At 36.1% G+C, this 14,210-nt stretch overlaps 2 protein-coding genes across 3 annotated transcripts in view; one reads left to right on the forward strand and one right to left on the reverse strand.

Annotated features, from left to right (window-relative positions):
* Positions 1–1,402, reverse strand: part of LOC145482585 (lisH domain-containing protein ARMC9-like) — a 44,194-nt gene extending 42,792 nt beyond the window's left edge. Inside the window, exon 1 of one of the 2 annotated variants that reach the window (XM_081461182.1) lies at positions 1,264–1,402. In XM_081461182.1, coding sequence (XP_081317308.1) covers positions 1,264–1,314 — 51 coding nt within the window. In that variant the 5' untranslated portion in view covers positions 1,315–1,402. The remainder of the gene's footprint in view (positions 1–1,263) is intronic. The other variant, XM_081461183.1, reaches the window with a different exon arrangement.
* A 30-nt stretch (positions 1,403–1,432) lies between these two features.
* Positions 1,433–14,175, forward strand: LOC145482583 (uncharacterized). Its single transcript, XM_081461180.1, has 8 exons — positions 1,433–1,573; positions 3,266–3,300; positions 4,297–5,860; positions 6,534–6,675; positions 9,195–9,318; positions 10,615–10,923; positions 12,421–12,677; positions 13,275–14,175. Exons 1-8 carry the CDS (start codon positions 1,547–1,549, stop codon positions 13,367–13,369), a joined length of 2,553 nt encoding a protein of 850 aa, XP_081317306.1. The 5' UTR covers positions 1,433–1,546; the 3' UTR covers positions 13,370–14,175.
* Positions 14,176–14,210: the final 35 nt, after the last annotated feature.

The raw sequence follows: 14,210 nt of genomic DNA on the forward strand, positions 1-14,210 counted from the left end.
AATTGTCTCAAGGGACCCTGCACAGAAGTTAAATTACAACCATATTAAAAGATCTGAGATTGAGAGCAAAAGGGACTTCAGTTTTTTATTTCGTAAACCATTTTCAAATGGCAGCTCAAAAAGTGCATCCAGCCACAGTAAAAGCCAGAAATCAGGCATCAGTGAGATGTTAAACAGATTAAGTTCAGACAACTCTAGTGTAAATAAACTCGATGATGAAGGCATTGCCAATTCCAATGTTGTTGATGATGATGATGATGATGATGATGATGATGTTGCAAATATGAGTGACAGAAAAGAGTTGTTTGCATACTCTCAGTCCTCTCAGAAGCCTTGAGCATGTTCTCAGACAAATAGCTTGTTAGCTTGTTACAATGTACTTTGAGTTTTTCTCTGGCCATCCTGGCTGCCAAAAATGGAGGCTCTTCATCAAAGTTAAGGTTGCATAGCAAATGATTGTTAAATGATCTAGTAATTATAACATTGTAATTTTTCCACACAGAGAAAATAATAAAGTTGTTTAAACTGGTGAGGCAAACATATTTTTGCTCAATTTCCCAATAAAATGTGTGGATTTAACATTCTTGGAAAATTCTACCTATATACCAAGATTGGTAACTTCAATTTAATATACCAGTAGTTTTCCTATGTGTTACAGCATTTTACAGTATTGGCAAATTAATTCAATATACCAAGATTGGCAAAACATACTAAAAACTCCACTTGTTTTCCAATAAATATTATCGTGTTCCAATAATGGAGAATTGATAAAATATACCGACATTGGAAAAGCACATTGAAAATTCCACTGATTTGCCAGTAAAACAAGAACATTTTCCAGTACTGGAATATTATTTTAATGTACCATGGTTGGTAACTCAAACCAAATTTTCCAATAGTTTTCCCAACTGTATATATATATTCCAAAGTTGGAAAAATATTTTTGATAAACCAAGCCTGGCAAAACAAAATAAATTCTCCAACAGTATTCCAATGAGAATTATCATTTTCCAATGTTGGGAAGTTTATTTAAAATACCAACATTGGTTTTTATATCATTTCTCCAATGTTAGTATTCTAATTAAGCTACCAATTATATCCCAATAGAAAACCACTGATAATCCTGTCTTATTCCAAAATTGGTATTTCACTTTTTTCCTGTGACTGAGCGTAACCAAGGATGCAAAGATGTCCCAGATAAGTTACCAGCAGTAGGCTAATTTTAAATTTTGCAGGGATTGATTTTATTTTAATACAACATACCTCCTTAATAATGGCATTTAGATCGGCTTCAATGGTTATAACTGCATCCATTTTCCATCACAACTATCTTCCCCTAGTAGAGAAAGGCAACTCATATTTTGCAAACTTCCGCCATGTTTGATTACTCCAATGTCGAAGTGGCTCATGGGATTGGTGGTTCCCACTCTTCGTCGGCTCGTACGCAGTGACCTTCCTTTCTCGTTAGACTCGCGTTTGTGTTCGCACGTGGAGTAGAAGAGTGAGGGTTAATTTCATCTGGAATTTGGATTTATTCGGTCAAAAAATGGCGAAGCATGTCACTTCAAAAAAGGTAAGAAAGTTATTTTTTCATTCGTATCTATTTTTCAACGAGGGTTCGATAGATAAGCCTTAAAAAGTGCAATCCTCTGTTTACGATACGTTCGAGTAAAGAACTTTGGAATGAAGTGTTGATCCTTTACTTTGAGTTTATAGGATAATGCCATGGATGAAGTAAGTTGAAATATCTTTTGAAACTTAACTTCTCGAACTTTCAGCAAAGTATGAGTAAGGAGCAGGGAACTTTGTGTCGCTGAAATCTGTAAAACACGTTTTTTGTCTAAACCACGTGTCGAAAATTATTGTGCAATAACCCAGGGAAATGAGCATGCATCAAGAATATTTCAGGTCTCATTTCGGAAATTGAAAAAGAGAAGATTGATTGATGGTTTGAGACCTAAGTTTATATGGGTCACATGAGTCTATGAGTTACGAGTAAATGGGTCTTTCAAATGTAAGGCTAATTGTTATGTACACTGAAACAGGGAGACCTTTTTCGAGCATCGATCGGCTGTGGTAGTTGTCAAATACAAAGGCACCTGTATGTGAGAACATTGCTTCTCTTGTCAGATTCACTGTATCACTCCAATTTTTAAATGAACAGCCCAGCAAATTGGCACTGATCAACAACTGGTAGTATCGCAAAATGCTGTACCTGACGCTGAATCCCTCTTTCTGCAATAAAATCAATACTGCAAGCTGGAAGGCTTCATTCTACACTTTTTCCACATCTAGAATTGCATGGGAGTGCCATTGCTTGCTGCGGTGGGTGGAGAATGTGATATGTGCTTAAACCAATGTGGTGCCAAGTTTAGACCTTGTAGCACAATTTAAAGACCGCAAGGGTAATTGTCAAGAATATCCATGAGGAAACTAGGGTACCTATTTCAGTAGTACCATTACCATGACTTGGGACGTATGAGGACATTTTTGGGGTCTGGCACTCTTCAATTTAGACATGCAGGCTAATAGTTTACTTTAGGACACAGCCTTTACATGTATTTTAAAAAATTGAGAATTGCATGTATTGTTCATTTCTGAACAGCAACCTTGAAATTGGAAAGGCACTTGAGAATTTGTGAGCCTCCAGGCAGAAGTGGCTTCATAATTGTTTGCCAGTTTTTCAAAGTGAAAATGGCAGACACAAATGCAATTTCATGATTTTGCACCTTGAGAAAATGAAATCATCTCACAGAAATGAGGAACTTAAAAGTCATTGCTTTTAGTGCTCCTCATTGTACTGAAGCAGTGAAAATAATATGGCCTTTTGCAATATATTTAGAACTGTTCATACCCGCTGTGATTTAGAGAAGTACTAATAATAATTACTATCAACTATTACTATTATAAATACATGCCTGAATCACGTTTTCCAGATGAGCTGTGTTCAAACTTATAAGTAACCAATGGAACATTTGCACATGTGGCATATCCATGTTGTAAACCTCATGAGATTTGTCTTGATATGATGTCTTGTCAGGACATCGCTGAGGTGGTCTTGGCCTGTCAGTGTGTCTAAATACTGTCTGTTTTTCTTGGCACTTGCTTAGCATGTCTTGAAGGACTTCAAATGCAGAAGAATGTAGAGAACAATAGATACTTATTGGGAGGGGGTTAATTTGTTCACCTCATGGGACATGCTCTTGGTCTGGCCAGTTTGGGGGCTGTTGGTTCTGTCTCATCAGTTGTTATGTTATTTTCACAGGATTCCAGTTCAGCTGATGATAAAACCATTTCAAGGTACTGAGCAACTACTTTTAAGAAGAACAGCTATCCATATTTTGTAACTTTCTGGAAAAGATGTTTTTTCCTTACAAACCCATGCAAAATTTTGACCAAGATCTGTTGGCGAGATTTTGATATCTCAGTGAGATCTTGGTGAGATATCCAAATTCCAAGGCCAAAATCTCACTGAGAATGTTGGAGATTTCTCAGCAAATATCTCTCCACTAGATATCAAAATGTCAAGACAAAAACCCACTGAGAATTCCAGATATCATAACTTTGCAAAATTCAGGAAAGTTAACACAATGTCAATGTTGAGAGAAATAGCCTCTACCAGACAAAAGAAACGCGCTGAAATATGACTCCACTGTTAGTATCAAAAACAACCAGACAGATATTGACAGATAAGGTCATTAAATACTGTATGATTCAGAAAAGCTTATACAGTATCAGACAGGAAAATCATCATTACTGAAATTAGAAATACGGGAGAACAGTTACTAACCTTTATCCCCAGGTCGACATCCTTTACCTTGAGCAAACAAGTATAATTAACCTGATGTACTAAACTATCTGTCAGCTATGAAGAATCAAAGAAATTTGTTTAAGTCTTGGTGTACTTTTTTTTTATTTAGTTGGCAGATGACTTGCCTGGGCCCTTGCTCATCAGGCAAGTGAGAAAGAAAAGTTACTTGCCAACAAGAAAATCCACTTGTCCTGGACAAGTGGTCACTTTTTTGAAGCCTTGCGGTACTTCCTTTCTTTAAGGAAAGGGTAAAATTTTACAGGAAATGTTTGTTTCAGCGGAGGTTCAAAGGGGAGGGGGATGTGGTGAGCCATAAGAATGTCTGCAAAGAAGGCTATATACTCTTAGGCTTGTTCTCAAAGGTTCCCTGCTCTTGTGTGGGGCTCAAAACTTGAGTGAAATGGTCATATTAGGATTTCTGCGCAATCACAAGATTTTTGTTATTTGGTGGCTGGATGAATTAAATGTTATTTTGTTATCTCCAGAAAACAAGTTGCCGAGAAGAAAACTAAGAAGGAAAAAATAAAACAGAATGGAAAATCTAAGGTCAAGCCTGCACTTGCTCCAAAAAAATCCAAACCAGGTCCAAAGAAACCTAAAAAACAGTCAAGCTCTTCATCAAGTGAGTCTGACTCTGATGAAGAAGAGGAAAAACCTGTCAAGACACTAAAGGCAGATGTGCTTGAACTCAAGGGACTGAAAAACAAACAGGATTATTCCTCAAGTGAAGAAGAGTCCTCTTCAAGTGATGATGAGAAAAAAGGGAAGCAACAAAAATCAAAAGCCAAACCAACTGGGACAGTGAAAGCTGAGGCATCTTCCTCTGAATCAAGCTCTGATGAAAAAGAGAAGAAGCCTCAAAAGTCAGCACCCTCTAAATCCCCTGCAACAAAAACTCAGTCCAAAGAAGGATCTTCTGAATCTAGCTCAGACTCTTCCGATGGAGAAGACAAAAAACCAAAAACAACAGTGCCAGTGAAAACAAGTAAACAGAAAGAAGCAGGAAAAGCTAAAGAAGCAACTTCTGAATCCAGTTCAGATACTTCTGATGAAGAAGAAAAACAACTAAAAACAGCAAAGAAAATGGAAACAAGTAAAAAAAAAGAAGTTAAAAAAAAAGAAGCAGCTTCTGACTCTAGCTCAGATTCTTCAGATGAAGAAGAAGGAAAACCAAAAACAAAGAAAATGGAAACAAGTAAAACAAAAGAAGTTAAAACTAAAGAAGCAGCTTCTGACTCTAGCTCAGATTCTTCAGATGAAGAAGAAGAAAAACCAAAAACAAAGAAAATGGAAAAGAGTAAGACAAAAGAAGTTAAAACTAAAGAAGCAGCCTCTGACTCTAGCTCAGATTCCTCAGATGAAGAAGAAGAAAAACCAAAAACAACAAACAAAACGGAAACAAGTAAAACAAAAGAAGTTAAAAATAAAGAAGCATCCTCTGACTCTAGCTCAGATTCTTCTGATGATGAAGAAGAAAAACCAAAAACAACAAAGAAATTGGAAACAAGTAAAACAAAAGAAGTTAAAACTAAAGAAGCGTCTTCTGACTCTAGCTCAGATTCTTCTGATGAAGAAGAAGAAAAACCAAAAACAACAAAGAAATCAGAAACAAGGAAAGCAAAAGAAGTTAAATCTAAAGAAGTGTCTTCTGACTCTAGCTCAGATTCTTCTGATGAAGAAGAAGAAAAACCAAAAACAACAAAGAAAACGGAAACAAGTAAAACAAAAGAAGTTAAAACTAAAGAAGCATCTTCTGACTCTAGCTCAGATTCTTCTGATGAAGAAGATGAACAACCCTCAAAAGGAAAAGCAAAAGAAACAAATGATGAGCCTGATTCTGGGTCAGATTCTAGCAGCGAAGATGAAGAAGAATCACCCAAGTTAAATGGGGAAAATGGAACAGCAAAGGATTCCAGTAGTGAAGAATCAAGTTCAGATGATGAAGAGGTAAAGGCCAACAAGAAGCTTGTTAAAGGAAGCAAGAAACGGAAGAACAGTTCATCAGATGAGGAGGCAATCACAACAGCTAAGAAATCCAAGAAAAATAAAGTACGTATACTTGGACTTGCTGTAGTTTCAATCAGTTTTTTATTGTTACAGAAATATTTAAAATAAATTTATTAAATTGCACAAATAATCAAGAAAATGAACACACTTACAAAAGGTCAACGAGCTCCTGCACTGTCTGTGTAGCCAATCAGATGGCATGTTTACCCATCAGTCCTGAAGTCAGTGGTTTATGTTAAAAGGTAAAATTCAGTATCTGAATCCACATACACACATGACAGACAGACAGCATTATAAGAAAACAGCTTGTTGGACATAACATGTGGCAGGTTCTTATACAATATACCACATTTTGAGGCAAAAGAAAAAAGTGCAACATTCTGCTGTTGTTGACCTTTAAAATCAAATTAAATGGCAAAATGACTGGTTAAAACTGTTAGTACTAAACATGATTGATCATCGCAGTTATATGCACAACGTGAGCAGCTATGAAATTAAAGCATGATAATTTATTTTTTCAGGCTTTAATTTCACAGCTGCCTTAGTCTTGTGTATAACTGCCATGATCAATCATAGCTTCTTGTCTTTCTCCGCAGTTCAAATATATGATCTTTCGTATGTTCACTTAGAAAATAGAATTGGAAAAGAATCCCTATGCTTCTGTCTGCCCTTAAAAAAGAAGAAACAGTTTTAGTGGTTACTTTCTGTATTTTAGGAGTATTCGCAAGAAAGTGCAAATGGAGATGCTGGAAATGAAGAGGGGAAAGGTCAGAAGGCTGCAAAGAGAAAGGCAAATACAGAGAGTGAGGATTATGGAGGCAAGAAGTTGAAGCAAGATGACAATCCCAACGAAAATGGTAGGTTCTGAAAAGAGTTTGTGTGTACATTTACTAAACAGTACCATGGACAATTATTACACTTTGCTGCTGTGAAATCCCTCTGTGGTTAAAATTTAATAAATGTATTGAGATCTAACAACAACAACAACAACAACCATTTTATTTTGCATAATACAGAGAATACTATACAGCAAAAGAATACATTAAACTTAAATAAGCAAAAAAACTACTCAAAATAGTAAAAACTAAACGAGCTGAGTAGTTACAAGAATTATTATACTTTAAATGGGTTGTAGGAAAAATAAAGAAAAGAAGAGGTAGAGAGAGAAAAAATATATAGATATAAATATACTATAATTAAAGATAGAGACTGTACGGACAGTCTGTACGGTCTCTATCTTTAATTATAGTATTCCGCTCTGCATGTATTTGCATCGAGCACTTCTACGATTGTGTGAAACCTTTTACATTTTTCTTTAGATATAAATATAAAAAGACATATAAGTAGTAACAGTACCAGTTATAGACAGAGCATTGTTTAATTAAGAGCGATAGTAACTTAAAGAAAAAATACTAAGCTAGCATTAAGCATAAGAACTTAGAAATTGCTTAGTCAAGGTTTGTTTAAATAAACGCAGAGACAAACGTTTTATCTCTTCATCCAAATTGTTCCAGATAGAAGGACCAGAGAAATGTAGATTGAATTTACTGTTAATTGACAATATTTTCTTTAATTCCCTTGATTTTCATAGTATTAGTGGTAATATAATTTAATTAACTTAGTGACCATTTACCCAACTATTTAATTATAAATGAAATTACTATGTTGCCTGACTCAAAAGATAAAATCTACAAACAAGATTTTTCCAACATAATGAAGAACTTGTTCTGAATGACTTTGCATCAATCCAGTGGCTAGATGTATTTGGTGAATCTCAGAATGTCAATCAGCTATTTGAGGTTTTCTTTTCTAAGTGCTCTGAAATTGTAAATAAACACTTTCCATTAAAAACACTCTCCCGTAGCGAGGTTAAATTCAACTCTTAACCTTGGATAACTAAGGTACTTACAAAGTCTATGAATTATAAGAATACTTAATGTAGACACTTCATTAGAACTAAATCTACTGCTAGTCACTACAAATATAAAATCTATAGAAACAAACTTACAGGTTTACTACGACTTAGCAAAAAGCTTTACTACCACAATTATGTTTTTAGCGAATCAGAGCAATGTCAAAAATGTTTGGAAAGGTATAAGGCAACTTGTTACTCTTACGCCAAAAGAATTCTTCAACCCCAAAAGGATTGTTGAAGACAATCAAGAGATTACTGATACCAAAGCAATAGGAAGTGTATTTAATAATTATTTTGCAACTATTGGCTCGAGATTAGCAGCTCAAATTCCCATTTGTGGAGCTTATACACATAAAGTTTATCTTGATACTCCCAGTAGCTCAAGTTTCTTTCTTTTACCAGTTACTAATTTTGAAATCATAGAAAGATCTTGGCAGGAAATATTTTCCCAGTGCTCATTCTTGTGTCTTCACTACTTGTGCTTCAGGCCTGAAATGTTACCCTGCTTGCAGCTACATGTGTTTTCATGGTGGTTAAATAATTATTAACCACATTATTTTTATTGCATCCGAGAGTAACGAGAATGCATGCTAATTTTGAATGACTCCCTATGACTCATTTGAACAAGAAAATTTGAGATTTGTTGCTTGTAAGTGGTTCAGATTTAAGCCTCCCCCAATGATTTTTTCAGCGGTGAATGACACCCTCAATGCATGTGCATGAGGTAGCATGGAGGCTTTCTTCACAATTCCAGTTGTGGCTTTGATGTGGAGGTCATTGGCAGCAGTTCAGGAATTCTTTTTCTCAAATCAGCCATAGCATTATTCAAGTGTCTTAAAGCTAACATTTATTTGTGTGTGATTCCTTGGTTGTGAACTCGTCACATTTGACAATAAACGACTGTTGAATCATGATTAATAAAACAAAACCTCCAAGCCACAGAAAACAACCATGGCTTGTTCAAACAGGATAATACTTCTTACACCCCACCAAGTTATGTAGCTTGGCGACAGCAAATGGCAATAATTAGGGTCATGAGACAAATTTATGGATTCTGCAAGCCAAACAAATAATTAGGTCATATCCCAAAGATCATTATAACTTATAATTAACTCTCTGGAAGCCAATGCCTCATGCACATCAAGGCACATTTAGCAATTATAACATTCTCCATCAGACTGCAGCCACACAACCTATTGAACTCACTCCCTAACCTACGATTACTCCATTCTAATTCTAATTGGGTAACTCACAAGAATGTGATGTTGAAGTGATTTTCAAAGGTCAAAGAGCTCCTGCACCGTCTGTGTAGCCAATCAGATGGCATGTTTACCCATCAGTCCTGAAGTCAGTGGTTTATGTTAAAGAATGTTATTCTACCTGCCTCAGAGAAGGTTTGACATGTTGATCTTACTCCATCCATGAAAAGTTTATTAATGTACTATAATAATTGTTTTTCAGTTTCTCTTTATGTCGGAAACTTGTCATATGGAACCACTGAAGAGAGCATTCAGGGTTTGTTTGAGGGAAATGGTTTAACTCCGACAAGTGTTAGACTAATAACAAAGAATGGAGAATCAAGAGGGTATGTACTGTAAAAAACGGTTTTGCTTTTGAAATCCTAATCAGCCACCTGGGAAAAAAAGACATTCTAGGTTTGACATCAAAAATCCAAATAAACCATATTTTTTCGGTTATAAGACACACCATAAACTTTTAGGTATACATGTGTAAGGGTATCAAGTTTACAAACTGAAAATTTCTCCTAAAGCATTTCAAAGTCTTACCCACATTTTAAGCTCTTTAATAGAATAAACTTATTAAATGTCATGCCCACTAACTTTGACAGATGTTTGATCTATTTCTAGTATTTTGTTGACAGCTATTTCTTCATTTAACACAGGTTTATCATATAATTTTGAGTGCAGAATTAGTTGTTGCATTCTTGAAACATCCATAACTTACTAACCAGGCATTACATTAGACTATGAAAAACTAGTTTCCAGGATATTCGCCAAAAGATGGATGGAAGGCGTGGAGGTTAAAAATTTGTCGCAGAACAAACGTGTGTGTTTTCATCACTGATTTAATAGGCCAAAAACTACTTCAAAGTAATTGATCATCTCTTCAGAATTTTTGAGGTTGGAAAGCAGCTGATTTATTACTACTATGGAACAATTTTTCTGTGTTATGTGGAAAAAATCTCTGATTATGCAATGATGTTTGACAGGTTTAATCATCAGTGAAATTTTGCAAAATTGCTTTTTTTGGCACAAACATGGTTAAAAGACGTACCTTGAGTTTGGATCAGATTTCGATCGAACAGGCGTACTGTCTTTTTTTGGAAAAAATCCATTGCCTTATAAACAAAAAAAATGCGGTGAGCAGTAGACTAACAGAAATCACTTTGTCTAGTAGTGCTGGACGTGCTGACTATATTTATTACCCATGGCATGAGATACATGAAAGTAAGGAACTTATGTTCACACTCAGTGCCCAAGCACAGTGCTGCAGCATGATTCCCGCTGGGCACTAATGTGAACACACCTTTTTCTCATGCCAGAATTCAGAGCCCAGGCACAAGGTCTCAACCTTGTACTCAGGCACTAAATGGTCCTAGGGTACGTGAAGTACCCAGTGTCTGAACACATCTCTCTGTGACCACAGCCTAAGACTTTTCAATACCAAATGTGCATGCTTAAAGTTTAATAATAGTGTAGTTTTCTTTAACTTTTCATTAGCCCTCGCAGTTTTCAAGCTTTCTCCAATATTGCCTTGTCACTGGCTTCCATGTATCCTGACTAATCATTTCCTCCTAATGATCCTGTCTGAGAAGTGATGATGTGATATAATAATACATTTTATGTTCTGTAACCTAAAGGTTTGGCTATGTAGACTTTGGCAGTCCAGTGGAAGTTCAGCAGGGACTTGAACTTGATGGCACAGAACTTGATGGCAGGACACTGCGAATAAACATGGCAGAGGCAAGACCCTCCCCAAGTAATAGAGGGCAGGGGAAATCACCACGTGGAGGTGGATCTGGCAGGGGTCGTGGTAAAAGTACTCCATCAAACACCTTGATCTGCATCGGCTTATCATACAACACTGATAATGACTTACTGAGTGAAGCTTTTCCAAACTGCACTGGTGCACGAGTCATAACAGACAGAGACACGGGCAACCCAAGGGGGTAAGTAACAATACAGGACATGCTGTTCCATTGTTGTTCTTTGTGACAGACTTACCAGTGTTAAGTGCATGGTTGGTGGATGTTTAAACTGCGAAGCAAATTATTATTCTCTGGATTGCAGATTTATTATGGGGAATATCTCTTATTTTCATTATTTCTTGTGTTTTTCCAACATCTCGGGACAGGTGCAAAGGAAACAAGTTTTCAGACTTTCCCTTTGGGCAAACTCTATGATGTACTAGCCTGAATATCATTCTCACTAGCCCTTAAAAGGTTAATCTCTGACAGTACTTCTGTAGTATAAATTTCTTCTAAAATTTTCCCAAAAACTTCACTTGCCCATTGGCCAAGTGATGGACACAATTCACTAGCCCGACAGGAAAATCCAGTTGCCCTGGGCTATCAGACACAACTTTCTTGGCACACTATGGGGAATTGTTTTAGATATCATGATCTGTTCTTTCTCAATCCTATGTCACATATTTTGGTCTTGAATTTACATGCCTTGTGTTTAAGTGTACATGACAGATATTTTTTTATTTGCTCGATGGAATCTTTAAGAGGTTGTAATATAATTTCACATCTTAATATTTTAAGACACTCAGGGTCTTAAAATAACTGAGGAGAATTTGCTGCCTTTGTTATTATATCTGCAAATGGTTAGACATTCAAGTCTTCTCGGGTAAGGACTATAAATCATAGGCCCTGTCTCCTGCATCTTCAGTGTTACATGGTTAGCAGGGGACGTTAAAGAACCCACACACTTATCAAAAAGAGTAGGGTACGTAGTTACTGGTGTTGTGGTCTGGCCTTATCTCACGGGTTGGTGCTTGACATAGGGTTAACCTCATTGCACCTATCCCCTTGGAGAGAATTGCCTGAGAAATTGCTATGCTATAAAAATAGAAAAAAATGAATTTTAGTTTTTTCACTGCGTTTTAGCCATCTGAAAATAGGAAATTTCATTCCAGTTGGGTCCGAAACTGTGGGGGTTAGGACTTGGGACTAGTCAGGCTGTGACATCAAAACAAGAATGTACGTGAATTTATTATCAAAACCAAACAAATAGTGAAATACACTAGGAATTAAGCAATCAAATGTAATTCCAAGTTTAGGTCCAAATTGTAAACAATTTCAAGAGATATGTAGACCGTCATTCTTGTTTTGACATCACAACCTGCCTAGTCCCAGGTCCTAACCCCCCCAGTTTCTGATCCAACTGGAAATGAAATTTCACATCATTTTTCAGATACTACTATTACTATTTACTACTATTACTATGCATGGAGTCAGTTAATTCTCATGAGTACTCTTTTTCAACTTTCATCTTTCGTTAAAAACTTACAGAGCTCAGTCACTAACTGCAAGTTTGTGCTATTTTGTCCTTCAAAGACCACAATGTATTTCAGTGTATGCTTAATTTACATGCAGTTATTGTGTTTTCTTTTTTCTTTAGCATTCTGGAATTACAGTTGCTGGTTTTGTCTTTTTTTTCAGTTTTGGATATGTTGAATTTGATAGCGTGGAGGATGCACAGTCTGCAATGGCTTCAATGGATGGAAAGGAGCTAGATGGTCGTTTTCTAAGACTCGATTTTGCTGAGCCACGGAATTCCACACCTGGCAGTGGAGGTGGTAGAGGTGGTGGTAGAGGAGGTGGCAGGGGAGGAGGTAGAGGTGGTTTTGGTGGTAGGGGAGGTGGCAGAGGTGGCTTTGGTGGCAGAGGAGGCTTTGGTGGAAGAGGTGGAGGACAAGGTAAGTTCATTTGTAGCCTGTAACATCTGCTTGTACTTTGCATGTCTGACATTATTATTACTTGTGTAATGTTATGGTTCAATGCGTAGTACCAGCTATACCATCTGAACACTGCAAGACTGTGAGGTATTTTTTCATTTTCGTTTTTTTTCATTTTCCGGAATTAAAGGACCCAAGTCAGCCTTCGCTATTCTCTATGCCATCAAAATTATTGATAATGCATGGATAAGTGAAATCTTATTGCTTTACTGTACATTGTAATCCTGAAAGCATGTTTAATTATCTTAAGTAGTTTCACAGTGATTTCCCTCATTTCAACATGATCTGAATAAAATATAATAGCCAAACTTTTGCATGTACACCAAAACAAAGGTATGGCTGGTAAGGGCCCTTTAAAGCTGGAGCTCCTTGTACATCTTAAACTGTTTACAGGTTATGGTTGTAAGTGTTTATGTTGAAGTGTGTATCAAATAATGCTGTAAAGCCTATTGACCATGAGTGACTACCTAGTGACAACAAAAGTTTCTTCCACTTGTCTTTTGTTCTAATCACTTTTAACACAGTTGATTCTAATAGTCTCTGTTATATTTTGTTCAGGGCGTGGTGGTGGCAGAGGAGGGACCCCACCAAGTGCAGCACGCAAAGGAAATATCCAAGAGTTCAAGGGAACTAAAATTTCATTTGATGACTAGTTAACTTTTAGTCATCAAAAGTAACTTTTTCGTTCTTCTTGAAAATTCTTAAATTATTATGAGCAAATCAATTCTTAAAGCAGTGATCTTAGAATCAACTTCAGTTTGTATATAGTTGAGAGTTTTTAATGTGTGTAGCTTGGCTTTTCTCTCAGACATTTTAGGAGACACCTGAATATAGTGGCTGCAGTAATGATACTGTCCTCATAAGATTGAAGTATAGTCTTCCTCAGACTAGTTAATAGTGCCTGCAACCACTGATTGTCAACTACAGCCTTCTTTTAAATGTTTGCTTTGTTGCTTTAAAATGTTCAACATGAGATATTTGATTATGCATCTAGCAGCTGTAGTAAACAGATCTGAAATGAGCCAATATGGAATACAGTATAGAATAGGAATGTGTACTTTCAGATGACTGAAGTCTTTCTTACTGCTACTGTAAACCAAGACTTTTGTTATTTATTCTACAAATGTCATTGTTTTATACTGTTAATACCAGTAAAGCAATGATTGAAATGACTTGATTATGTGAAGGTTACTAACTTGTTTGATGCAAATCATCAATTAAAGCAATGCACAAAATGACTGCCCAGCTAAAGATATCATTGAAATGTACAATGTATAGATGGTGTGTGAAAATTTGCAGCATTAAATTTGCTTGTATTATTTTATCTTGAACAAATATGTAACATATTTAGCAATGTGTGAAATCATACAATCAGATTCTAAACAAATCAGAACATATATCCTTTTAATCTTTTGGCTTGGCTTCATCATGATCTTTACAAATAAACAATTTTTTGTCACTTCTGTGGTCTGTTTTTACTCATGACATTTATAC

This window comes from Orbicella franksi, chromosome 3, assembly GCF_964199315.1.
Source record: "Orbicella franksi chromosome 3, jaOrbFran1.1, whole genome shotgun sequence".
NCBI classification, from domain to species: domain Eukaryota; kingdom Metazoa; phylum Cnidaria; class Anthozoa; order Scleractinia; family Merulinidae; genus Orbicella; species Orbicella franksi.